We start from the raw sequence: 26635 nt of genomic DNA on the forward strand, positions 1-26635 counted from the left end.
GTCCGGATACTCGGCAGTAAGTCGGACTCATTTCCCAGTGAATGTTGGCCTCCGCCAGGGCTGCGCTTTATCCACTAATCCTGTTCGTGATTTTCATGGACAGGATATCGAGGCGTAGTCGTGGAGGAGAGGGTTGCAGTTCTGAGGATCTGACCGCTGCTCTTTGCAGATGATGTGGTCCTTATGGCATCATCGGTCTGTGCCTTCAACAGTCACTGGATCGGTTCGCAGCCGAGTGTGCAGCGGTTGGGATGAGGATCAGCACCTCAAAATCTGAGGCCATGGCTCTCAGCAGGAAACCGGTGGATTGCCTCCTTCGGGTAGGGAATGAGCCATTACCCCAAGTGAAGGAGTTCAAGTACCTCGGGTCTTGTTCGCGAGTGAGGGGACGATGGAGCGAGAGATTGGCCGGAGAATCGGAGCAGCGGGGGGGCGGTATTACAGTCACTTTACCGCACCGTTTGTGACGTTAAGAGAGCTGAGCCAGAAGGCAAAGTTCTCAATCTACCGGTCGATCTTCGTTCTTCCCCTCACCTGTGGTCATGAAGGCTGGGTCATGACCGAAAGAACGAGATCACGGGTACAAGACGGCTGGCGTCTCCCTTAGAGATAGGGTGAGAAGCTCAGCCATCAGGAGAGGACTGGGAGTAGAGCCGCTGCTCATTTACGTTGAAAAGAGCCAGTTGAGTGGTTCATCTAGTAAGGAGCCACCTGGGCGCCTCCCTAGGGAGGTGTTCCAGGCACGTCCAGATGGGAGGAGACCCCGAGGAAGACCCAGGACTCGGTGGAGAGATTATATCTCCTCACTGGGAACGCCTCGGGACCGCCCAGTCGGAGCTGGAGGATGTGGCCCGGAGAAGAGACGATTGGGGTTCCTTGCTGGAGCTGCTGCCCCCGCGACCCGACCCGGATAAGAGGTAGACGATGGATGGATACCAACAACTACCAACAGGATGTAAAGGAGGGAAAACATCTGTAGCAGGAACATGTAACACACACATTAATGTAACAGGAACATGTAACACACATTAATGTAACAGGAACATGTAACACACACATTAATGTAACAGGAACATGTAACACACACATTAATGTAACAGGAACATGTAACACACACATTAATGCAACAGGAACATGTAACACACACATTAATGCAACAGGAACATGTAACACACACATTAATGTAGCAGGAACATGTAACACACACATTAATGTAACAGGAACATGTAACACACACATTAATGCAACAGGATCATGTAACACACACATTAATGTAACAGGAACATGTAACACACACATTAATGTAACAGGAACATGTAACACACACATTAATGTAGCAGGAACATGTAACACACACATTAATGTAGCAGGAACATGTAACACACACATTAATGCATCAGGAACATGTAACACACATTAATGCAGCAGGATCATGTAACACACACATTAATGTAACAGGAACATGTAACACACATTAATGTAACAGGAACATGTAACACACACATTAATGTAACAGGAACATGTAACACACACATTAATGTAACAGGAACATGTAACACACACATTAATGTAACAGGAACATGTAACACACACATTAATGTAACAGGAACATGTAACACACATATTAATGTAACAGGAACATGTAACACACACATTAATGTAACACACACATTAATGTAACAGGAACATGTAACACACATTAATGTAACACACACATTAATGTAACAGGAACATGTAACACACACATTAATGTAACAGGAACATGTAACACACATTAATGTAACACACACATTAATGTAACAGGAACATGTAACACACACATTAATGTAACAGGAACATGTAACACACACATTAATGTAACAGGAACATGTAACACACACATTAATGTAACAGGAACATGTAACACACAGATTAATGCAACAGGAACATGTAACACACACATTAATGCAACAGGAACATGTAACACACACATTAATGCAACAGGAACATGTAACACACACATTAATGCAGCAGGAACATGTAACCACCACATTAATGTAACAGGAACATGTAACACACACATTAATGCAACAGGAACATGTAACACACACATTAATGTAACAGGAACATGTAACACACACATTAATATAACAGGAACATGTAACACACACATTAATGCAACAGGATCATGTAACACACACATTAATGTAACAGGAACATGTAACACACACATTAATGTAACAGGAACATGTAACACACACATTAATGTAACAGGAACATGTAACACACACATTAATGTAACAGGAACATGTAACACACACATTAATGTAACAGGAACATGTAACACACAATTAAGTAACAGGAACATGTAACACACATATTAATGTAGCAGGAACATGTAACACACACATTAATGTAACACACACATTAATGCAACAGGAACATGTAACACACACATTAATGTAACACACATTAATGTAACAGGAACATGTAACACACACATTAATGCAACAGGAACATGTAACACACACATTAATGTAACACACACATTAATGCAACAGGAACATGTAACACACACATTAATGTTAACAGGAAACATGTAACACATACATATTAATTGTAACAGGAACATGTAACACACAATTAATGTAACAGGAACATGTACCACACACATTAATGCAACAGGAACATGTAACACACACATAATGCAACAGGAACATGGTAACACACACATTAAATGTAACAGGAACATGTAACACACACATTAATGCAGACAGGAACCTGTAACACACATTAATGTAACAGGAACATGTAACCACAATAAGGAACATAAACATTAATAAAACGGAACATGTAACGACACACATAATGTAACAGGAACATGTACCACACACATAATGTAACAGGAAACATGTAAAACACACACATTAATATAACAGGAACATGTAACACCACACATTAATGCAACAGGATAATGTAACACACACATTAATGTAACAGGAACATGTAACACACACATTAATGTAACAGGAACATGTAACACCACACATTAATGTAGCAGGAACATGTAACACACACATTAATGTAGCAGGAACATGTAACACACACATTAATGTAACAGGTAACATGTAACACACACATTAATGCAACAGGATCATGTAACACACACATTAATGTAACAGGAACATGTAAACACACACATTAATGTAACAGGAACATGTAACACACACATTAATGTTACCAGGAAACATGTAACACACACATTAATGTAACAGGAACATGTAACACACACATTAATGTAACAGGAAACATGTAACACACATATTAATGTAGCAGGAACATGTAACACACACATTAATGTAACACACACATAATGCAACAGGAACATGTAACACACACATTATGTAACACACACATTAATGTAACAGGAACATGTAACACACACATTAATGCAACAGGAACATGTAACACACACATTAATGTAACACACCATTAATGCAACAGGAACATGTACACACACATTAATGTAACAGGAACATGTAACACACACATTAATGTAACAGGAACATGTAACACACACATTAATGTACAGGAACATGTAACACACAGATTAATGCAACAGAACATGTAACACGCACATTAATGCAACAGGAACATGTAACACACACATTAATGCAACAGGAACATGTAACACACACATTAATGCAACAGGAACATGTAACACACACATTAATGTAACAGGAACATGTAACACACAGATTAATGCAACAGGAACATGTAACACGCACATTAATGCAACAGGAACATGTAACACACAGATTAATGCAACAGGAACATGTAACACGCACATTAATGCAACAGGAACATGTAACACACACATTAATGCAACAGGAACATGTAACACACACATTAATGCAGCAGGAACATGTAACACACATTAATGTAACAGGAACATGTAACACACACATTAATGCAACAGGAACATGTAACACACACATTAATGTAACAGGAACATGTAACACACACATTAATATAACAGGAACATGTAACACACACATTAATGCACAGGATCATGTAACACACACATTAATGTAACAGGAACATGTAACACACACATTAATGTTAACAGGAACATGTAACACACACATTAATGTAACAGGAACATGTAACACACACATTAATGTAACAGGAACATGTAACACACACATTAATGTAACAGGAACATTAACACACACATTAATGTAACAGGGAACATGTAACACACATATTAATGTAGCAGGACATGTAACACAACACATTAATTGTAACACACACATTAATGCAACAGTACACATGTAACACACACATTAATGTAAACACACACATTAATGTAACAGGAACATGTAACACACACATTAATGCAACAGGAACATGTAACACACCACATTAATTGTAACACACACATTAATGTAACAGGAACATGTAACACACACATTAATGTAACAGGAACATGTAACACAACACATTAATGTAACAGGAACATGTAACACACACATTAATGTAACAGGAACATGTAACACACATATTAATGTAGCAGGAACATGTAACACACACATTAATGTAACACACACATTAATGCAACAGGAACATGTAACACACACATTAATGTAACACACACATTAATGTAACAGGAACATGTAACACACACATTAATGCAACAGGAACATGTAACACACACATTAATGTAACACACACATTAATGCAACAGGAACATGTAACACACACATTAATGTAACAGGAACATGTAACACACACATTAATGTAACAGGAACATGTAACACACACATTAATGTAACAGGAACATGTAACACACACATTAATGCAACAGGAACATGTAACACACACATTAATGCAACAGGAACATGTAACACACACATTAATGCAACAGGAACATGTAACACACACATTAATGCAACAGGAACATGTAACACACATTAATGTAACAGGAACATGTAACACACACATTAATGCAGCAGGAACATGTAACACACATTAATGTAACAGGAACATGTAACACACACATTAATGCAACAGGAACATGTAAACACACACATTAATGTAACAGGAACATGTAACACACACATTAATGCAACAGGATCATGTAACACACACATTAATGTAACAGGAACATGTAACACACACATTAATATAACAGGAACATGTAACACACACATTAATGTAACAGGAACATGTAACACACACATTAATGTAACAGGAACATGTAACACACACATTAATGCAACAGGATCATGTAACACACACATTAATGTAACAGGAACATGTAACACACACATTAATATAACAGGAACATGTAACACACACATTAATGTAACAGGAACATGTAACTTTTACTTACTTTTAAACTTTTACTAAAGGTTAGACACTACAGGCGAAAACATTTTTGTCGTTTCATGCTCTGGTCGATTTATTTATCTTCTGTGAGAGGAAACATGAGAACATCAGAGTGTTGTGTTTGTAACTGTGTGTGTAGATTTAAACTCACAACAGCTACATTACATAATGCATCATGTACATATTTAAAACATGAACACTTGTAATATAAAAAGTAATTGTGTTAATGTGAGTAATGAAGTGGGGACGTTTCATGATCTCTGTGACTCGGGTCATGTGACCTCACCTGGCATGCAGTTCTCCAGGTGACTCTGTGGTGGGGGGCTGCAGGGCGGTGGGCAGCTCAGATGGGATGACGGTGGGGGCTACGTGTCGTTGAATCAGCCGACTCGCAGTCGCAGGTGCAGGATTTGATGTTTGATGTCCATGTCTCGATGACCTGCTGGTCCTCCTCCTGCAGCTCCTCCTCCTGCACAGCCTCCTCCTCCTGCAGGACACACAGACCAGTTAATCCGGAGTTCAATCTTCTTCCGGCTGCTTTATTATTATTTATTTTGGACTCTTACCTCCTGAGAGTGAACAGAGATCAGGGCTGTGCCACGTCAAGAGATGCATGAAGTGAAGGAGCAGATGAAAGTCAGATAACAACATTTTACAGAAGGAACTAAAGAGGAAATGAAGACAAAATAATTTCAGATTAAGATTAAGAAACACGTTATTGATCAGTAAGGACATAAATAAATGCTAAAACACTTTACACATATGTTTATAGTATGATTGTACTATTTTTATATTTTAGATGTAGTAGTTTGATGTATTATAATTAATTTAAACTCATTTTTTATATTCTGCATTATGTTTTCTATATATTTACTGTGTGTATTTGTTACTGTTTAATGCCTTGATAACCTGTCTAATCCTTCTATAAATAAGTACGCCAAGTAGGAGGAATTAAAATAGGCGGTACATAAACTAAAATTAGAACAGAATAAAAATAGAAACTATACAAGAGAATTTGGAGAACAATAACTTGATCATTTGTTTTAGATGTATGAATTGTTTGCAGGTATTTTAATGTGATTAACAAGACAATAAACGTGACAAAAATCTCTAATTATTCTACACGATTTATGAGCACAAGAAACCTGAATTGAGGGGAAAAAAACTATAATATTGAAGAAAAATATAACTTTGTTGGTGGAAAGTATTTACTCAAGTACAATTTTGAGGTATTTATATTGTATTTGAGTATTTTCATTTCATGCTACTTTTATACTTCTACTCCCTTCATCTCAGAGGGATATATTGTACTTTAAACATACATTACACATTTATTTAGTTACTTAAAAAATTCAGATTAGTGATAAAGAAATATATATAATCACCTATTAAATGTGTGTAGTATTAGAGGTTAAACTACGCAGCAGTAATCTATATAAAGTAATACATGAGCTCCTCCTTTAGCAGCTTCATCACTAAAGTGATGAACACATTATTGCATCAGTAATATAATATATATATTATTCTGCATAATGAGTACTTTTACTTTTGGTGCTGATACTTTTGTACTTTTACTGAAGTAACAGTTTGAATGCAGGATTTCTTTCTTGATTCACATATAAGTGAGCATATGAGCAGTGAGTATCTTCCTGTTTTTAAGGCAGACAGAGTGCGTTATGATTCATCAGTAATATCCAAGGTGCACAGGGACTTACCGTGAGATAGAAGCAGGAGGAAGAGCACGGCAGCACGTCGAGCAGGAACCTCCATCTTCCTTCTCTGAGCTGAATGCTATGAGTGTGTGATACCGACCCTGTAATGGACAGGATTACTGTAATCCACGGGCCTGTGATGTCCTTATCTAACACTCTGTATTGGCCCCTACACACGTCCTGTAGGCTCCTCTGTTATACTGCACCTGTGGGATAAATCAACAGTGAGCAGCCGTGTCACCTCCCAACATTACAACATATGTTCAACTCACAGCAATCACAGATTAGCCTATTCATCTTTTTATATTTTCTTTTTATAAACTGTATCTATTGTGTTATAATAATACGGTACCGTGCATATGAACATACACACATTTACATGCACACATACAGTATGTAGAGACATCACTGAACTGAGTGTCAGGGCTTCCTGGCCTTCACCACATAGCAACCAGGAAGAGTAGCAAAATGACTACAAAGAGACACAAAACAACCACAAAGAGACACAAAACAACCACAAAGAGACACAAAATGACTACAAAGAGACACAAAACAACCACAAAGAGACACAAAATGACTTCAAAGAGACACAAAATGACGAATATTTTTTATATTTGCTTTCTTGCACATTTAAATCAACAAAATAAAATATTTTTTGTTGCATATTAAAACATACAAATATAATTGAAATAAATGTTTCTGTTTTTATTAACCAACGATAGCCTTTTATTGTATCGTATTAGTAGTCTTTTTTCATTTTTGTTATTCTTGACATATCAGACTTTTTAACCATCAATATGACCGAATATTTCAATGTATACCAAACATAATAAAAACTATGAATTAGTATAAGTACTTGAAGAAGTGACATATGTGCACACTCACAGCACATCCTCTGTTACCGCCTCTGTTTAAACCTTCAGCTGGTGACGTCTCCCTTGTGCTTTGATTGACGTACATACCAGCCAATCACAGCCGCGATATTGAATTAAAGGTTTGGATAGGCGGAGACTGTAAAAACATTTTAGCCAATGAGCATCGTTGTGAGTGCCTCATTGGCCAACCAGAAGCCTGAAGCCGAGCTGGCCGTGTGGGCTGCAGGGTGGCGCTGCTCGCCCGGGTAGTTGAGTCCTCCAGAGGGAGACACGCAGTGTTGCTATTCAAGGTAAGTACTTTACTTTTTATTAATTCACCTTTTATATTAAAATGAACATATACGTTATGTCGCATGTCGTATTAAAAACATGCTAATGCTAACGGCTAAATAACGGTGTTAACGGTACTTCCGTTCGGTTGTGAAGAAGAAACTGTCTAATGTTATTTATTTAAATATATCAGATAAATGTAATATTGTCTGTAGTAAACTCACTGCCTCTGGATATTAGAATGGCAAGCTCCATCTGTAATTAAAAAATAAAGACTTTTTAAATCTGAAGTTTTAAGCTGTAATTAAATAAATAAAAAGACAATTATTTGTATGTTGTATCCTTAGTTTTCAAGCTTTAATAATTGTTACAGCCATTAGTTTTTTTTACATTATTTATGTTATATCCTGGTTTTTGAGATTTAATCATTGTTTTTTTGCATAATCTTATAATCAATAGAATAAAATGTTTAGAGTTTAAAAACTAAGGCTATAACATAAAAATCCATGATTACGTGAACCATGTTGGGCTGTGTGTGTGTAAGAAAGGTGTAAAGTTATATTAGGCTAATATATTAGGAGATGATCGCCTCACCATGTGAATAGAGAAGATAGTACATAACATCTCGCATGATGAAATGTATCTGCTGATACAAAAAGTGTAAAATGAAATCAGAAAAAAAATCAGAAGCAACTTTGGTGAAGCGCGGACGTGAAGTCGTGTCGTGCTCGACCTTAAAAAGCAGTAAAAACTTCTTGTTTTGTCGAACACTGATAAATATTATCATAATTTTCAAAGAAGCCACTGTGGGCTTGAGCTTTAATATTGTTTCACGTAAAAAGTGATTCAATGTTTTCTTTGAAAAGCTTTTTTCTCTCTTTCTGCGGATGTCTTCAGCCGCTCCTTCATCCCGTCTCTCATCATGTTGCTGTGTTTCCTCTCTTCATTGCAGATGCAGTTCATGCTTCTGTTCAGTCGACAAGGAAAGCTCAGGCTTCAGAAGTGGTACGTGCCTCTGTCTGATAAGGAGAAGAAGAAGATCACCAGAGAGTTGGTGCAGACGGTGCTGGCTCGAAAGCCCAAAATGTGCAGCTTTCTGGAGTGGAGAGACATGAAGATTGTATATAAGAGGTGAGTCGAATAGGAACTTGTTTAAATTAACTGAATACTCTCAGGTTGACTGCTCACAGTGTTTTCACACTCTCCTGGGAAATCCATGGCCCCATCATTCAGAGACACGGCTCGGCTGGAGAAAGTGTTAACGAAGTGACGACGGCGTCGTGACTAAAACGAAACAGAGCCTTCGTTTTGCCTCATTATATCCTGTTGCCGTGCCAACAGACGAGCAGGCAGACTATCGATGAACCCGGGCGACCCGACGGGGACAGACGAGCACTCGAGGTGCAGACAAGTCAGCAACTTTGCACCATCGCACGTCAAACAGGTTTTTTCACGTGTCAACAACAAGTCAATGGACAATGCATCTGATTAAACACACAATCTGTAGTTTTCTGCCACGAGAGGCTCTGAATGGAAACAATAAGAAAAGATGGAGTTTGGTGTTGTGGTGCATCATGGGAGTTCTTCTCTTAAACATCAGAGTTTCTCCTGCACGCTGTTCGGCTGCCGCTAACATTTGTTCAGCTTGTTTCTCTGAGAACTTAAGATCCAGAAGTTCAGGACTAAAATCCTTCATCCTTCAAATATAGAGTTAAAAACACCAGGATGTAGAAAGTGTCTTAAAACTGGATCAACAGTCAGTTTATGAAGCTTCTGGCTACAAACACAACGCTGACGCTGCTCAGAGGGGAGACGACGCCATGACAGGAGAGAGAGGAAACGTTACCTTCAGGGACATTACACATGTCTCTGTCTCACTACATATACAACACAGGACTGATGACACCATGACAGGAGAGAGAGGAAACGTTACCTTCAGGGACATTACACATGTCTCTGTCTCACTACATATACAACACAGGACTGATGACACCATGACAGGAGAGAGGAAACGTTACCTTCAGGGACATTACACATGTCTCTGTCTCACTACATATACAACACAGGACTGATGACACCATGACAGGAGAGAGGAAACGTTACCTTCAGGGACATTACACATGTCTCTGTCTCACTACATATACAACACAGGACTGATGACACCATGACAGGAGAGAGAGGAAACGTTACCTTCAGGGACATTACACATGTCTCTGTCTCACTACATATACAACACAGGACTGATGACACCATGACAGGAGAGAGAGGAAACGTTACCTTCAGGGACATTACACATGTCTCTGTCTCACTACATATACAACACAGGACTGATGACACCATGACAGGAGAGAGGAAACGTTACCTTCAGGGACATTACACATTTCTCTGTCTCACTACATATACAACACAGGACTGATGATACCATGACAGGAGAGAGAGGAAACGTTACCTTCAGGGACATTACACATGTCTCTGTCTCACTACATATACAACACAGGACTGATGACACCATGACAGGAGAGAGAGGAAACGTTACCTTCAGGGACATTACACATCAAACACAAACATTTCTTCCTGTAAAGTCTCCACAGGAAAGTAAATGGGTCCTCAAGTGTCAGTGAAGGAGACTGAAACATGTTAAAAATAAATAATATTTTTAGATATAATGTGTTTATGTAATAGCCTTTATAGATTTACATCTTAAATAACTAAATATATAACACAGGGAGAGTTCTGATGTTTGCTGAGCTCGGCTCTGATCAGATGGTGCCGAAACGTCCGGTCCAGTTTGAGACTTGTTCCTGTATTTTAAATGTACAGTCGCTGGCTGTGGGATCAACTGACCGGCTCCTTTATTAGCTATTCATCACATGCTTAGAGAGGCCTCTGGGATTATCAGGGATAAAGAGCAGAATGAGGCTTAACTCACACAACCTTCTGCATCCGGCTCCTGGCTTCTTAAAAGAACGCTGCAGTAAACAGAAGTAATAATAATAATAATAATAATAATAATAATAACAACACACAGAGTGAGTGACACAAAGATAAATATGGAAACGAACAAACGACAAAAGAAGGGAGGATGAGCAGAAGAGGTTGGAGGTCGTGTTGAACAGGTGAGGTGAGTCTGAGGATTTGAGGTGGACAGTTCCAGAGGGTGGAGCAGCGATGGAGAAGGCTCTGTCCCCCCAGGATCTGAGCTTGGTCCGGATGGGGGGGGACAGGAAGTTAGCAGCAGCAGAGCGGAGGCTGCGGGTGGGAGTGTGTCTGTGGAGGAGGTCAGTCAGGGGGCAGGTTATGGAGGCTCTGTAGGTCATGGGGAGGATCTTGACCTGGATTCTCTGGGGGATGGGGAGCCAGTGGAGCTAGTAGAGGACGGGGGGATGTGCTCTCATAAAGCTGATGCAGTGATCAACGATGCATGAAGTCAGCTTCTTGTGCTCCGTCAGGTTGATGCACCCTGACGTCAGAGTCTGCACCCTGACGTCAGGTTGATGCACCCTGACGTCAGGTTGATGCACCCTGACGTCAGAGTCTGCACCCTGACGTCAGGTTGATGCACCCTGACGTCAGGTTGATGCACCCTGACGTCAGAGTCTGCACCCTGACGTCAGGTTGATGCACCCTGACGTCAGAGTCTGCACCCTGACGTCAGAGTCTGCACCCTGACGTCAGGTTGATGCACCCTGACGTCAGGTTGATGCACCCTGACGTCAGGTTGATGCACCCTGACGTCAGGTTGATGCACCCTGACGTCAGGGTGCAGTTTCCACAAACATAAAGATTATTGTTTGAGTGCAGTTGTCCGGCTTTGAGTCCATCAGGACTCGTTTCTTCTGCAACCGACCAAGTTCCTTGAATTTCGCAGCACTTGCTTTTGCTTTTAATTACATTTTCTATGTTTATGTTTAGTTTGCATTAAATGTCTGGTGTGTGAAACCTGCTTGTCGTTGCAGATACGCCAGCCTGTACTTCTGCTGCGCGATAGAGAACCAGGACAACGAGCTGATCACTCTGGAGATCATCCACAGATACGTGGAGCTGCTGGACAAATACTTCGGCAGTGTGCGTTCCTCATGTCTTCTCATCTGTAGAGAACAACAAGCTTTTATTGATGCCAATTCTTTATTCCTTATTAAGTTGTGGAGAAACAGAACAAATATGATGTTATTAGGAGCAGCTGTCAGAAAGCATCGCGCTGCATCAGATTCCCAAACAACGAGTTGTTGAAACTTATCGTTTCACAAATACATTTTAATAAGGTTTAACTAAAAGTCAACGTTTGCTTTAACTTGTGTAACTTAAATTACATAAACGTACTTACTTCATACTAACCCATCATCCACTAAACTCAACCAAGTTGTTTGGTTTTTGTGCTGCAGATGGATTGTTTCCTACATTAACAGTTTGGTGTATAGAATCTCAGAGTCTTTAAATGTTTTTAAATGTTTGTCACTTTAATCTCATATAAAGCAGAAAATCTCCAGATTTGAGGCTGAAAACAGAATTTAAAGAAACTTTATTTTTATTTAATTAATAATCACAATTTATTTATTGGTGATTATTTTTATTCTATAATTAAAAGTAATTCACGTAATAATCCTCCAACAAACATTTAGACTTTAGTTTCATGGTTTATTTCTTTATGTTCATATTCAGGTTTGTGAGCTGGACATTATCTTTAACTTTGAGAAGGCGTACTTCATCCTGGATGAGTTCCTGCTGGGGGGGGAAGCTCAGGAGACGTCCAAGAAGAACGTTCTGAAGGCCATCGAGCAGGCGGACCTGCTGCAGGAGGTGAGGACAGACGATGATGATGATGATGATGATGATGATGATGATGATGATGACCTTCGTGTTTCTCTCCGGCTCCTTTTGTGCTTTTACACCGAAGAATACAAAGTCACGAGTTCTGCTTCCTAAATGAAAGTTATAATCCGTAAGAGTTCAGTGCCAGTAGTTTACATGGTTACTGATCATACAGGAACATTTCATTCTTCTTATTCGTCATTTGACATTTAGTTTTCTTATTATTTATGTGTTTACAACATTAGACACATTATCTCCTTATTGTTCTTTCACTTTCTGCAAAGTTAGAAATGAATCCGCTGATATGAGACGTCAAAGTGTTGTCGACACGTTATATGAACGCTCCAGCGTTGAGCTCGTTCAGTTTCCTGTCACCGCCTCAGATCTTCTGCTGCAGCTGCAAACAGTGAAGCTGTTGTGTGGGGGGGGGGTCCCTGTTCGAACATGGTAAATGTTTAATCATCGTCTATAAGTCTATAAAACACACGTTTGATTCAGGTGTAAACTTTGAGTCTGATCTCAGAGCTGCTCGTGTTCAGATGTTTCCTCTCACGACTTCATTGTTTAGTTTTACTAACGTTTCTCTCTTTATTCTTTTGCTTGTGTGATTTACAGAACATAGACTTTCAGATGCGCCTGTTTGCAGGTACAGTTTGTAAGAAGCTAAATGACTTCCTGTAGAGTTCGATCAGTAGCTTCACTCACCTGTAGACTCACCTGTAGACTCACCTGTAGACTCACCTGTAGACTCACCTGTAGACTCACCTGTAGAAACAACACACCTGAACACATCTGATCTGTAATCCTGCTGAACTAACGATGACTTCCTCTGCAGTGACTTCAGACTCTTTAACTAAACCTGAACATTACTTATTAATGCACCGAATGTTTTTACATTCAAAGCTTCTGTTGAAGTTTTTGAATTTCCATTTTTCTTTAGAAATGTTGAAAGTCTGACGTCATATTTTATGACTCCATTAACAAAATATTTTTTTTAATCCTCAATTTGAATACCGTCAATTATTGGATTAATGAGTTTATTAAAAAAAAAAGAAATCACACAAGCAAGTACAATAAATGTCAACTTCAGGACTTTAAACTCTGAAGTTATTGGAAATGTTTGGATCAGAGTCTGAAACTGGAGTCTGACTAATATAATAATAATAATAATAATAATAATAATAATAATAATAATAATAATAATTATAATAATTGTAATAATAATAGTAATAATTATAATATAATTATTATTATAATTATTATTATTATAATAATAGTAATAATAATAGTAATAATTATAATATAATTATTATTATTATTATTATTATTATTATTATAATAATAATAATAATAGTAATAATTAGAATTAGAATAATAATTATAATAATAATAATAATTATATAATAATTATAATAATATGATAATAATAATAATAATTATATAATAATTATAATAATATGATAATAATAATAATATTAAGCCCTTTTCACAGTATTACCCGACAAGATGCTATGTGATGCACGTTAAAGATAAATATTTAATAAATACAATCAACAGGGAGCAGACATTCAGAGTTTGGATAATTATCATCGTTTATTAACAACAGTTAATATTCTCTCCTCAAAGCCAGACTCCACTGACAGAAACGTGATTTTACTGATGGTAAATCAGAGCTGCAAAGAAAAGCTGTAGATATAAATAACAACGTTATGAATAAAGTTTCCAACTGTTCGGTCCAGCTCCAGTCAGACATGTTCTCTCTTTCGGTGTCACAGAAATATTTCTAATGATTTGATTCTACAAATTCCACAAATTCCTGCCCGTCTGTTCAGACGGATTCCTGCAGCTCAGGCTGCAGAAACAAAGACTCATTGTCTGTTGAGACACAAACACTTCTGGCCCAGATTAGCATTTCAGAGCGAGGAGGGAGGACAGAGAGAAAGGAAACCACAGCTTCAGCACGAAAGGCTTCAGAGCTGAGCAGATAGGTTTACTTGCGTTACAGGATCACTCTTAATGTGAAGAACGCTTCAAAGAAAGGCGGTTTTAAAAAGCTTGCAGTGTTTGGAAATGCTCAGCAGACTTCACCAGGGTCAGCAGGTTGATGTTCAACGTTAGTTAGTTAGTTTGTTTGTGAGCCGAAAGGTTTCTGCTAATGAGTTCTGGGAAGCAAAATGAGGTCACTGACAAAACATTAACATCTGATGGAAAACAGAGACGTGAACATGAACAGATACGGACAAATGTCAGGCGCAGAATAAACCTGACGTAAGGAAACTGGATCAAATGTGCCTAAAAATATGTCAGTAAGCAAACAACCTCACTGATGCACATATTCAGATGAACCAGTGTTGACCAAGAATAATGTCATTTATATTTTAAGATGAATTCAAACAAAAGCTGCAAATTAAATGAAAAATGTCCATCAAAATATGTCCAACTAAATCACATATATATAATATATATATATTTATATATATATTATATATATATTATGGACTGAATGATGTCCAACAAATATATATATATATATATATATATATATATATATATAATATATATATATATATATATATATATATATATTATATATATAAATATAAATATATATATATATATATATATATATATATATATATATATTTATATATATATTATATATATATTATGGACTGAATGATGTCCAACAAATATATATATATATATATATATATATATATATATATATATATATATATATATAAATATATATATATATATTTATATATATATATATATATATATATATATATATATATTATATATATAAATATAAATATATATATATATATATATTTATATATATATTATATATATAAATATAAATATATATATATATATATATATATATATATATATATTTATATATATATTATATATATATTATGGACTGAATGATGTCCAACAAATATATATATATATATATATATATATATATATATATATAAATATATATATATATATTTATATATATATATATATATATATATATATATTATATATATAAATATAAATATATATATATATATATACAAGTTGAAGCAGTAAGAATTGTTTAATGTATAAGACTTATACTATAAGTGCAGTGCTGCTGTGTGAAGACGAGCTTTACTAACAGCACTAAATCAAAGTAACAAACATTTCACATTTACTAATATTCATTCTGCATGTTGTTATGATCATTTAAGATATTAAAGGATTGTGTTATTCTACATTTTTATTATAATCAACAAAGTTCATGAAAAGACCAAAACAAAATGTGTTAATCCGTCTCCCAGTACTCTGAAGATATATATATAAATATATATATATAAATATATATTATATATATTTATATATATATATAAATATATATAAATATATATTTATATATATATATAAATATATATAATATATATTTTATATATAATGTATATATATATATATATATATATATATATATACACACAGTATATAAATATATATAATATATATTTATATATATTATATATATTTATATATATATATAATATATATAAATATATATTATATATATTTATATATATATATAAATATATATTTATATATATATATAAATATATATTATATATATTTATATACTGTGTGTATATATATATATATATATACATTATATATATATATAAATATATATTATATATATTTATATACTGTATATATATATATATATATATATATATATATATATATAATATATATATGTATATTAATTTACCTGTTCATGGTAGTAAAGCGACAGTCAGTATGAGGCTGTAGCTACAACAATGGCGCCCGATGTTGATATAAAGACGAAGAAGAAGAAACTTTTATCACTGGGAGTTTTATTTTATTTCATTGCATTTTATTATTTGTTTTATTGTATTCTTTCTTGTTGTGTAACATTGTTAAGAAAAGGGCTAAATAAGTTTATTATTATTATATATCCTGGTTTTCCATAACAACACTTTCTTGGTCTTTTCATGTGATGTGTTGACAAACAGAATTGTTATTATTAATAACATAACTATAATATAATGGTGATGCTGACTCATCAGTCTGTAAAGTAGTGATCAGGCTAAAGATTGAAACTTTAAAACAAAAGTGTTTTTTAATGAGATGCAGAATTTCATCTTGTTTTGTCAAATTCTCAGATTTGTATGATTTGGAGACTAAAATATTCCCTTTAAATAAATCCTGTAAGTTTGTTTAAACCCCGCGTGCTCGAGCTGGGGGAGGTTTAGTGCTCGGTGCGGTGACCACGTGGAAACACCGCGGGGGGTCTGGTGGAGTTATTTAAGCCTTTAATGAAACGTTTCTCAGGAGCTGCCTGGTCATCACTCTGGTGCCAGAGAGAAGCAGATCTTTAGAAGACATCAGCGATAACGTCCCCGTGAAGAGGGCCTTGTTACGGTGCACGTTTAACCCCCCCCCCCCCCCACTTATCTTGCAGATGTTCTGTTTGATTTGTGTCCTTATATAAATGTTTGCCTCACAGGTGTGATGCTCCCAAATATGGTCTCTGAGTCCTCTGGTCTTTTCCAGAATTAGTCCTGCAGGTGAATACTCCGTGTTTTAGGCCCTTTAGTCCGAGTTAGTGTCTAACTGTGAACTTCAGTGTGTGTGTCAGCGTCTCAGACACACAGTGTGTGTGTGTGTGTGTGTGTGTGTTTGTCTTTGTGTGTTTGTGTGTGTGTGTGTCTTTGTCTTTGTGTGTTTGTCTTTGTGTGTTTGTCTTTGTGTGTGTGTGTGTGTGTGTGTCTTTGTCTTTGTGTGTTTGTCTTTGTGTGTTTGTCTTTGTGTGTGTGTGTGTGTGTTTGTGTGTGTGTGTGTGTGTGTTTGTCTTTGTGTGTTTGTCTTTGTGTGTGTGTGTGTGTGTGTGTGTTTGTCTTCTCGTGTCTGTATAACGTTTCATTGTCCTGTACCAGATGTTTTATATGTTTTATATGTTTTATATGTTTTATATGTTTTATATGTTTTTATATTTATTATATATCTGCAGTTTGGATTCGTGACATTATTTAATATGCAGAGAAAATTAAACTGTTCAAAGTGTTTCCTACAGTGAAGTGTTCGAGTCATCGGAGGTCAAATCACAGATATATAAATAAATATATATATTTATATATATAAATATTTCTTTCTCATTAAAGTGCTAAATCTACAGGAAATACAACTTGAATATTTTCTGTGATTAAAATGCTAAATTCTCTCAAAAAAACCTCATAAATTTACAATAAAAATAATTTATATTTCTGAGATTGTAAAATCATACATTCAGAAATTCTCTGGGATTAAATTTGTAAATTTACGAGAAAGAAACTTTAATATTCTCTGAGATTAAATTGCTAACTTTCTAACTTTCTGTGGCTCTTTGACAAAAAATAACTATTTATTTATTTTTCTTGTTTCTTTCGTGGACATTTTTTTACTTTAATCTCAGAAAATGTCCGAGTTTATTTCTGGCTAATTTACGACTTTAATCTCATCATTTTGGAGACTTTTCTTACAAAGGTATAACTTTATAATCTCAGAGAATATGAAAGTTTTATTTCTCGTTCATTTACGAGCTCGGCTTTGTATGTTTCCATATCTGTTAGTTTCTCCTTTTTCATTCTCTCACTCGAAGTTACATTTTAGTTTTTTAGGGGAATTTATTTGAGTATTTTTCTCCTTAATTATTATTAATCCTTAACCCAGACGTGGATTAATTTTCACACGTTCATAAAGTTTCTGTTTCCCTTCAAAGTGCCTTAAAAACCGTTTGTTTGACTTTGAATAAATAAGGAAACTTCCCCATCGAACTTAATGCAGCCGAAGGTCCTTAAAGGACCAGTTCCACACTTTCGCTGTGCACACTCACGTCACGTGGAGCTTCGTCCAGGCGGCTGCACGCTCTCCTGCACGCTCTCCTGCACGCTCTCCTGCACGCTCTGTGGATGACGTGTCCTGCGAGGGGGGTGTTACGTCTTCATGTGTTGTTTCCTGAGCTGTGTGCGTTTCTCCCCCGCAGCCCCGTCATGAGTACTTTGCTGTGCCCGTGTACTGATGGTCCGCCTGCATGAGTGTGTGCGCTCTGAGCTGCTGTCCGTGTGAAACTCTTCACTTCCATATCAACACCTTCACTTTGGAACATCTAAAGGAGTTCTCCAGATGTTTGTGGATGATTCATGTGGTGACATATGATCATGTCTCATGTTATTGTTTCACATCTCTTTATTATGACCGCTGTAAATCATCACGACCCAGCTGATGGAAACCCACTCAGACCTCAAATCATCTGAAATGATTTCCTCAGATGCGTCTTCTTCACAAAATCTCTTTTTATGTTGATCCCTCATGGGGGGGGGGCGTGTCCATATAAAATAAACAAAATAAATCTGGGGATATATTTCTAAATCTGATTTAAATTCCTTAATTTTCTTTTTTTAATCTGAGAGCAGGAGGCAGAACATCTTTGCCTGGTCGAGCTCTATGTTTCTAAATGTTTGTTGTTGTAATACCCCCCCCCCCCCCTATGTTCTAAGTATTCACATCTTGTGTTAGTGAGTTATGTAACATTACTTTAAAGTCACCTGGATGAAAACACCTGAGTCGTGCTGAGTCAGCCTCTAGTGGCCGGATCGAGTATTACAACAACAACACACATTTAAATGAGCTTAAAATAAAGTTTCACCATCAAATGTTTCATCAGCGTGTTTTCACAGATGAAAGAAAAGTAACTTAGAAAAATGGACCTGGCAAAATCTTTTTGCACATTACATTAAGATTACATTAAGATTAAGATTACATTAAGATTACATTAAGATTAAGATTACATTAAGATTACATTAAGATTAAGATTACATTAAGATTACCACATCAACTCTTTAGATCAGATTGAATGTCCAGAGTTTTATATTGTTCAGAGTTCTTCTTTCAGTTTCAGATTTGTGTTCATGTCATCATGTGTTGTTAGAAGAACAGCTGTTCTGTGTTTAAATGATTTCTAGATGTAAATGAACAGCAGCCCACTCTCCAGGTGAGTGCTGTTCGTATTTCTACATCATTACGATAATAACAGCCTTACTCTTTCTTTATCTTTTATAAACGCTGAATGTTTAGTATTTAGAGGATGTTTTTGATCATTGTATATAAAAGATAATAAATAGTTTATGATTGTTTGTCATGAAGCACACTGGTGTCTTTCTTTAATACAACGTGCTCGACTTGTTTAGGACGCCAAAGTAAGTTTGTCTTATGATTTATGATTATTGTGACACGTGAGCGTCGGTGCATCATAACATAAATATATATCAATAATATAAATATGTATTTAGGGTTAACAGCATTAATGAATAACCATCATGTTTTTATTTACTGATCTTAAAGATGCATTAATGAAACATCTTGTTTTGATTTGTGCAAATATAATTATTAATATTGATTAATGCAACTTAAACTAGTTGTAGCATCAAAACTCATTCATATAAGATTTTGAGGATGAAGTGAACGAAATAAACCACTTTATATATATCTAAATAAGAAATATATAGATTTATGCAACTTTTAATTAATAAGTACAAAACATGTATTAATACAAATGAACGAATGAGAAATAGCACATCTCCTGTGTTTGCAGAAAGGTTGAGATATAATCTCTGGTCTGCAGGATGACGGAGAAACTTCACTCAGATTTATTATTCGACACTTTGGTGATGAAGAGCAGGAAGTCTGTTCTGAGCTGTTTCAGTGCACTTCACTTTAAATGTAATTATTAAATATTAATGCAGCTTTACAGATTCAACAAACAGTCACAACATTCAAATCTAAATATGAAGGAAACTTCAAATGTTACTTTGTGTGTGTGTGTGTGTGTGTGTGTGTGTGTGTGTGTGTGTGTCCTCTTTCCCTCCACAGGAAGCAGAGAGCCCGCGCAGCGTCCTGGAGGAAATTGGACTGACATGAAGTTGATCCTCATCTACACACACACACACACACACACACACACACACCTTCAACTGCCAGCTGCACACACACACACACACACACACACACACACAAACGATGTAGCCCGTCTGGGTGTTTCCTGCCGTTATTTATTTATCCTGTGAACGTTAATAGAATTATTAAAGTTTTATTCTGTGCAGAATATTTAACGATTTATAGGATTTACTGTAAAGTCAAAAGTACGACGTTCACAGAACCAAAGAGTTTCATCTGCAGCGTGATCGTGAACTGAGACGTGTCCATCATCTCTTACTGTTTATAAGTACATGATGAATGTTTAATCACTGATTCATGTGTTTCTTAATGTGTCTGCATGCACCGTGATGAAGCAACACTTATATTATTATTACATGTGCTCTGCTTCTCTTCTGGGGATGAAAACATTTCACTGAATCAAAGACGCAGCAGAGATTAATGTTGTAAAGTATTTAGTCAGAGGACCAATTAAAGACGCAGATGTTTTAAAGGTGCAGTGTGTGAGATCTGCCACCCTTTAAACATAAAACATGAACTAACATCACGAAGAGGTGACAACGTTAAACACGTCTGTGTCAGAGATCTCCTGACGTTAGCATGCTAACAGCTAGCTGCGCTCCTCCAGGCTGTAATACCACGTGCTCCTCTAGAGGTGCTAGTGAGTCAGTGAACACACGATAACTCTCTTCCTCTACCAAACCGTTTATATTCAGTAACTAAGTAGTGCTGAGTATGTGTCTTCTGTTTTAAAGCCGTTTCACATGGTTAGAGATATAATGTATGAGACATGTGACATACTGTGCATATTTAATTAATACAAACATGCACGTAAAGCAATATGTAATAATATGTCAAAGAGTTTTAAGATCTTGTTTTGGTGGTTCAGGCCACAGACAAAGAACCGCACAAATATCATTAAATGGCGTATTTATGTATTTTATGTACATTTTTAAGAAGCTACTTGAACCAAAAGTGTTTAAAATATATTTTTTCTGAACTATGTTTAGTTTTTTGAAACTTCTTGTAGGAACAATAGTTTCTCGTCAGTTTATTGTGCGTGATATGATCTCTGCTCCTCAGAGCACACGGACTGTTTCAGGGTCTGAGATGATAAAAGGACGAAGGTCGTGTTTCCTGTATAATAAAGATTCCTCCAGCTGTTCTCTCAGTTTCCTCTCATTCATTCTCCGCTCGCAGCAGCAGGGAGGAAACATCCACGGAGAGGTCGGCTTCACAACAGTGCACACGAGCACTGAAGGTAGAATCTGGAACAAACACGCTTCCTGTGTTCCAGATTTAGTGAGACGACATTTCCCACTTTTTTCTCAAACTTTTTGACGTTTTTCTCTAAATTTCCATATTTATCTCAAAATGTTCAACCTTTACTCGACACCTCCGATCGTTAGGGCAACTGGAAGCACCTGGGCAGGTGTCCGCTCTATAAAGTCTGCAGCAGGTCAGTTTGTTCGATGTCCTGCACCGTTACAGACACACCACTGACTCCACACACGTAACTTTTAATTTTATTAAGTTATTTTGCTAAACTTCCACATGTGTCTCCATAACTGCTGCTGCTGCTCTGCTGCTGCTCTTCTGCTGCTGCTCTTCTGCTGCTCTTCTGCTGCTCTGCTGCTGCTCTTCTGCTGCTGCTCTGCTGCTGCTGCTCTGCTGCTGCTCTGCTGCTGCTGCTCTTCTGCTGCTGCTCTTCTGCTGCTCTTCTGCTGCTGCTCTGCTGCTGCTCTGCTGCTGCTCTTCTGCTGCTCTGCTGCTGCTGCTCTGCTGCTGCTCTGCTGCTGCTGCTCTTCTGCTGCTCTTCTGCTGCTGCTCTGCTGCTGCTCTTCTGCTGCTCTTCTGCTGCTGCTCTGCTGCTGCTCTTCTGCTGCTGCTCTTCTGCTGCTCTGCTGCTGCTCTTCTGCTGCTGCTCTGCTGCTGCTCTGCTGCTGCTCTGCTGCTGCTGCTCTGCTGCTGCTGCTCGTGTTTTTCTGCAGGAAGCGTTGTGATGGGTGTGTGCTGTTCAGAAGAGAAGTGTTTCTTTTACTTGGATCCAATTAAATAGTTTGTATTTTCTTGTGCAACTTAGATTTGCTCACGATAGAATCTGCAGGACTTCTACAGAGAAAGATGTCGTAGTGATTTAAAACAGAAGACTCAGGGGACCTGCTGGGTAACATTTTGTTCTATAATTTGAGATATTCTGTGTCGAATGTTGCATTTCTTTAAATCTATCTGATTGAGAGGTTTGTTTAAAGATCCACCACTTTAATACGCTCTGGTTTTATGTCCCGGAAACAAACTGAACAGGATCACAAGCACATTTTATAAAGTATTAAACATTATTACAAAATGTAACAATACACTGACGTTTGCATACACGGTGAATACAAACCTGGTGCAAACACATCTCGTCTCCACAAAGGACCTTAACTGTATACATGCTGTATATAAAGTACATGCTGTATATAAAGTACATACTGTATATAAAGTACATACTGTAATATACATGCTGTATATGAAGTACATGCTGTATATAAAGTACATACTGTAATATACATACTGTATATAAAGTACATACTGTATATAAACTACATACTGTAATATACATGCTGTATATAAAGTACATACTGTATATAAACTACATACTGTAATATACATACTGTATATAAAGTACATACTGTATATAAACTACATACTGTAATATACATGCTGTATATAAAGTACATACTGTATATAAACTACATACTGTAATATACATGCTGTATATAAAGTACATACTGTATATAAACTACATACTGTAATATACATACTGTATATAAACTACATACTGTATATAAACTACATACTGTAATATACATACTGTATATAAACTACATACTGTATATAAACTACATACTGTAATATACATGCTGTATATAAAGTACATACTGTATATAAAGTACATACTGTAATATACATACTGTATATAAAGTACATACTGTATATGAAGTACATACTGTATATAAAGTACATACTGTATATAAAGTACAGACTGTATATAAAGTACATACTGTAAAGTACATATTGTATATAAAGTACATACTGTATATAAAGTACATACTGTATATAAAGTACAGACTGTATATAAAGTACATACTGTAAAGTACATCCTGTATATAAAGTACATACTGTATATAAAGTACATACTGTAAAGTACATATTGTATATAAAGTACATACTGTATATAAAGTACATACTGTATATAAAGTACATACTGTAAAGTACATATTGTATATAAAGTACATACTGTATATAAAGTACATACTGTATATAAAGTACATACTGTAAAGTACATATTGTATATAAAGTACATACTGTATATAAAGTACATACTGTAAAGTACATACTGTAAAGTACATACTGTATATAAAGTACATACTGTATATAAAGTACATACTGTAAAGTACATATTGTATATAAAGTACATACTGTATATAAAGTACATACTGTAAAGTACATACTGTAAAGTACATACTGTAAAGTACATACTGTAAAGTACATACTGTAATGTGTAATGCAGTGACTGCACTGTCTACACTTTATACACATTAAACTCATATTATCACAGCATCACGTCCATGTATATTTAAAAGAGTCTTACAGATGAAGTTTATAGAAATGTATGACAGCGTACAAAAGGTCGGGCGGGAAAAACTCAATCATGCATCAAAAGGAGGATAAAATATTCAGAGATTAAAAAGTTTCAATATTCTGAGATTATAAAATTAGACATTTGTGAGAAATGATCTTCGTCTGATGACGTTGATCCAACACAAACACACAATGTTTCTGAGGTTCTTTCTCGTGGCTTTATCATTTATTCATCTCTGGAAAGATTGAACTTTTCTGGGAAACGTACCGATTTAATCTCTGAGTTTTCTTTGTCGTAATCTTCCCTCTCAGTACCCGAGCATGAGGAGAACCTCAGCGTCACATAAACTTGAGAGGGTTCTTTTAGAAGCTGTTCCTGAGCTCAGCGCTCCCCCAGGTGAGGACGCAGGAGCTTCTCTAACTGTCCTCCATCAGCATCTCTTCTATCTCATGGTCCCAGTTCTCGTCTCGGTGCTCGTTATCAGCCAGCACGTCGTACTCCTGCGGCTCCTCCTGCAGCTCCCTCTCCCACTCAGGAGTCTCCTCTGTAAAAACCCAACAGTTGAGTGAGTGAACGATGAAGAGCAGCTCCAGTGATGCAGATCCACGGCGGGAAGACGTTTCTGTGAAGCTGCAGAACACGAAACATGAAGAATCAGGTGATAAAGTAACTTCTGTGCATGCAAATGTACTTATTATGCGTTATTATGCGTTATTATTATTATTATTATTATTATTATTATTATTATTATTATTATTATTATTATTATTATTATTATTATTATGTGACGTATTAATGATAGTAAACCTAAACTGTAATAAAATGAAACATTAAACTAATAAAAATGTAAGTAAATAAATACAAAGACAAATGCATATAGAAAACAATTTAAAAGGTTTTTAAATAAATGGAAGAGAAAAACTAAATATTAAATAAATAAATACAAACATGAAGAACATAATTTAAATGTTTTTAAATACAATAACATTGTAATAATAATGGAAGATCGTGCAGAGATGCTTCACACATAAATAAACAGAATATTCTGCACTTACTGGATGTTTTTGCTTTTCTCCTGAACAAACTTTTCTTGTTCTTTCTGAAATTCCCCCAAAATGGTCTGAGAGAAGAACATATATCATTATTTAAAACAAAGGATAACATTTAAATTAAGACGGACAACAATGGATATTATTTACTTCATCAATAATCCCGTGGAGGTTCCCCTGCTCCACACTTTTCTTCAGTTGTGCTGTTTCTTTGAGGCACTGCTGGCAAAATTATAAATGTAGCCTGAAAACAAGGAGGTATAAGAAACATTACTGAGGTTATAAAGATCCTACGGTGACAGCAAAGCAACTAAAACACATGCAGCGAAGTCTACAGCTACAACACTCCCCCAGGTCCAATGTGGCATACATGTGGAGAGAAGCAGTGAAATCTCACTTATGTTGTATTTTCACAAATGTGAAAGTGTTTTTCAGACAGCAGTGAAGTTTTACTGAACAGCAACCAAGTACATTTACACAAGTTCTCTACGCAAGTACAATTTTGAGGTACTTTGAGTACTTTATTTACTGCACTAAATATATCCTATAGCTTTAGTTACTTTGAAGATTCAGATTGAGACTATTAATAAAAAATATAATCAACAAATAATTTATCATAAATAAATATATATATAATGTATGTATAACTGTAATAATAATATATATTACATTACCTTTTTTTATATTTTATTTTTGGTACTTTAAATATATTTTGATGCCGATACTTTTATTTTGAATGCAGGATTTGTACTTTTCCCACCTCTGCTTTCACAACAAGGAGCAAACACAAAGGCAGGATCGGTCGCTCAGCAATGTTAGTAAAGTTTCCCTTAACTTTTGTTTACTAGTTTAGTTAATGAATGTTATAAGTGGAATTTGAAATAGCAAGCTACTGCAAAAATGTAGTTAAACTACTAGTTTAATTAT

The 26635-nt window shown here is 36.0% G+C and overlaps 1 protein-coding gene across 6 annotated transcripts; it reads left to right on the plus strand.

Moving 5' to 3' along the window:
• Positions 1 to 8145: 8145 nt before the first annotated feature.
• LOC115004916 (AP-1 complex subunit sigma-2) lies at positions 8146 to 22183 on the plus strand. 6 transcript variants are annotated; one of them, XM_029426651.1, is made up of 7 exons: positions 8146 to 8247; positions 9180 to 9358; positions 12184 to 12292; positions 12887 to 13024; positions 13652 to 13682; positions 17568 to 17628; positions 19083 to 20241. In XM_029426651.1, exons 2-6 carry the CDS (start codon positions 9180 to 9182, stop codon positions 17618 to 17620), a joined length of 510 nt encoding a protein of 169 aa, XP_029282511.1. In that variant the 5' UTR covers positions 8146 to 8247; the 3' UTR covers positions 17621 to 17628; positions 19083 to 20241. The 6 variants fall into 6 exon arrangements, 5 of the variants coding, with proteins under 5 accessions (XP_029282511.1, XP_029282514.1, XP_029282512.1 ...); XR_003831896.1 differs by lacking the exon at positions 13652 to 13682; XM_029426654.1 differs by lacking the exon at positions 17568 to 17628.
• The last annotated feature ends 4452 nt before the right edge of the window (positions 22184 to 26635 follow it).

The sequence above is a fragment of the Cottoperca gobio genome, unplaced genomic scaffold (genome assembly GCF_900634415.1).
Source record: "Cottoperca gobio unplaced genomic scaffold, fCotGob3.1 fCotGob3_220arrow_ctg1, whole genome shotgun sequence".
Lineage (NCBI taxonomy): Eukaryota > Metazoa > Chordata > Actinopteri > Perciformes > Bovichtidae > Cottoperca > Cottoperca gobio.

Excerpts from the sequence above, each read along its gene's own strand:
- LOC115004916 (XM_029426651.1), top strand. The coding sequence starts at position 9,180 with ATGCAGTTCATGCTTCTGTTCAGTCGACAAGGAAAGCTCAGGCTTCAG. Across the intron at positions 12,293-12,886 it reads TGGACAAATACTTCGGCAGT|GTTTGTGAGCTGGACATTAT; the intron begins GTGCGTTCCTCA and ends GTTCATATTCAG. Across the intron at positions 13,025-13,651 it reads AGGCGGACCTGCTGCAGGAG|AACATAGACTTTCAGATGCG; the intron begins GTGAGGACAGAC and ends TGTGATTTACAG.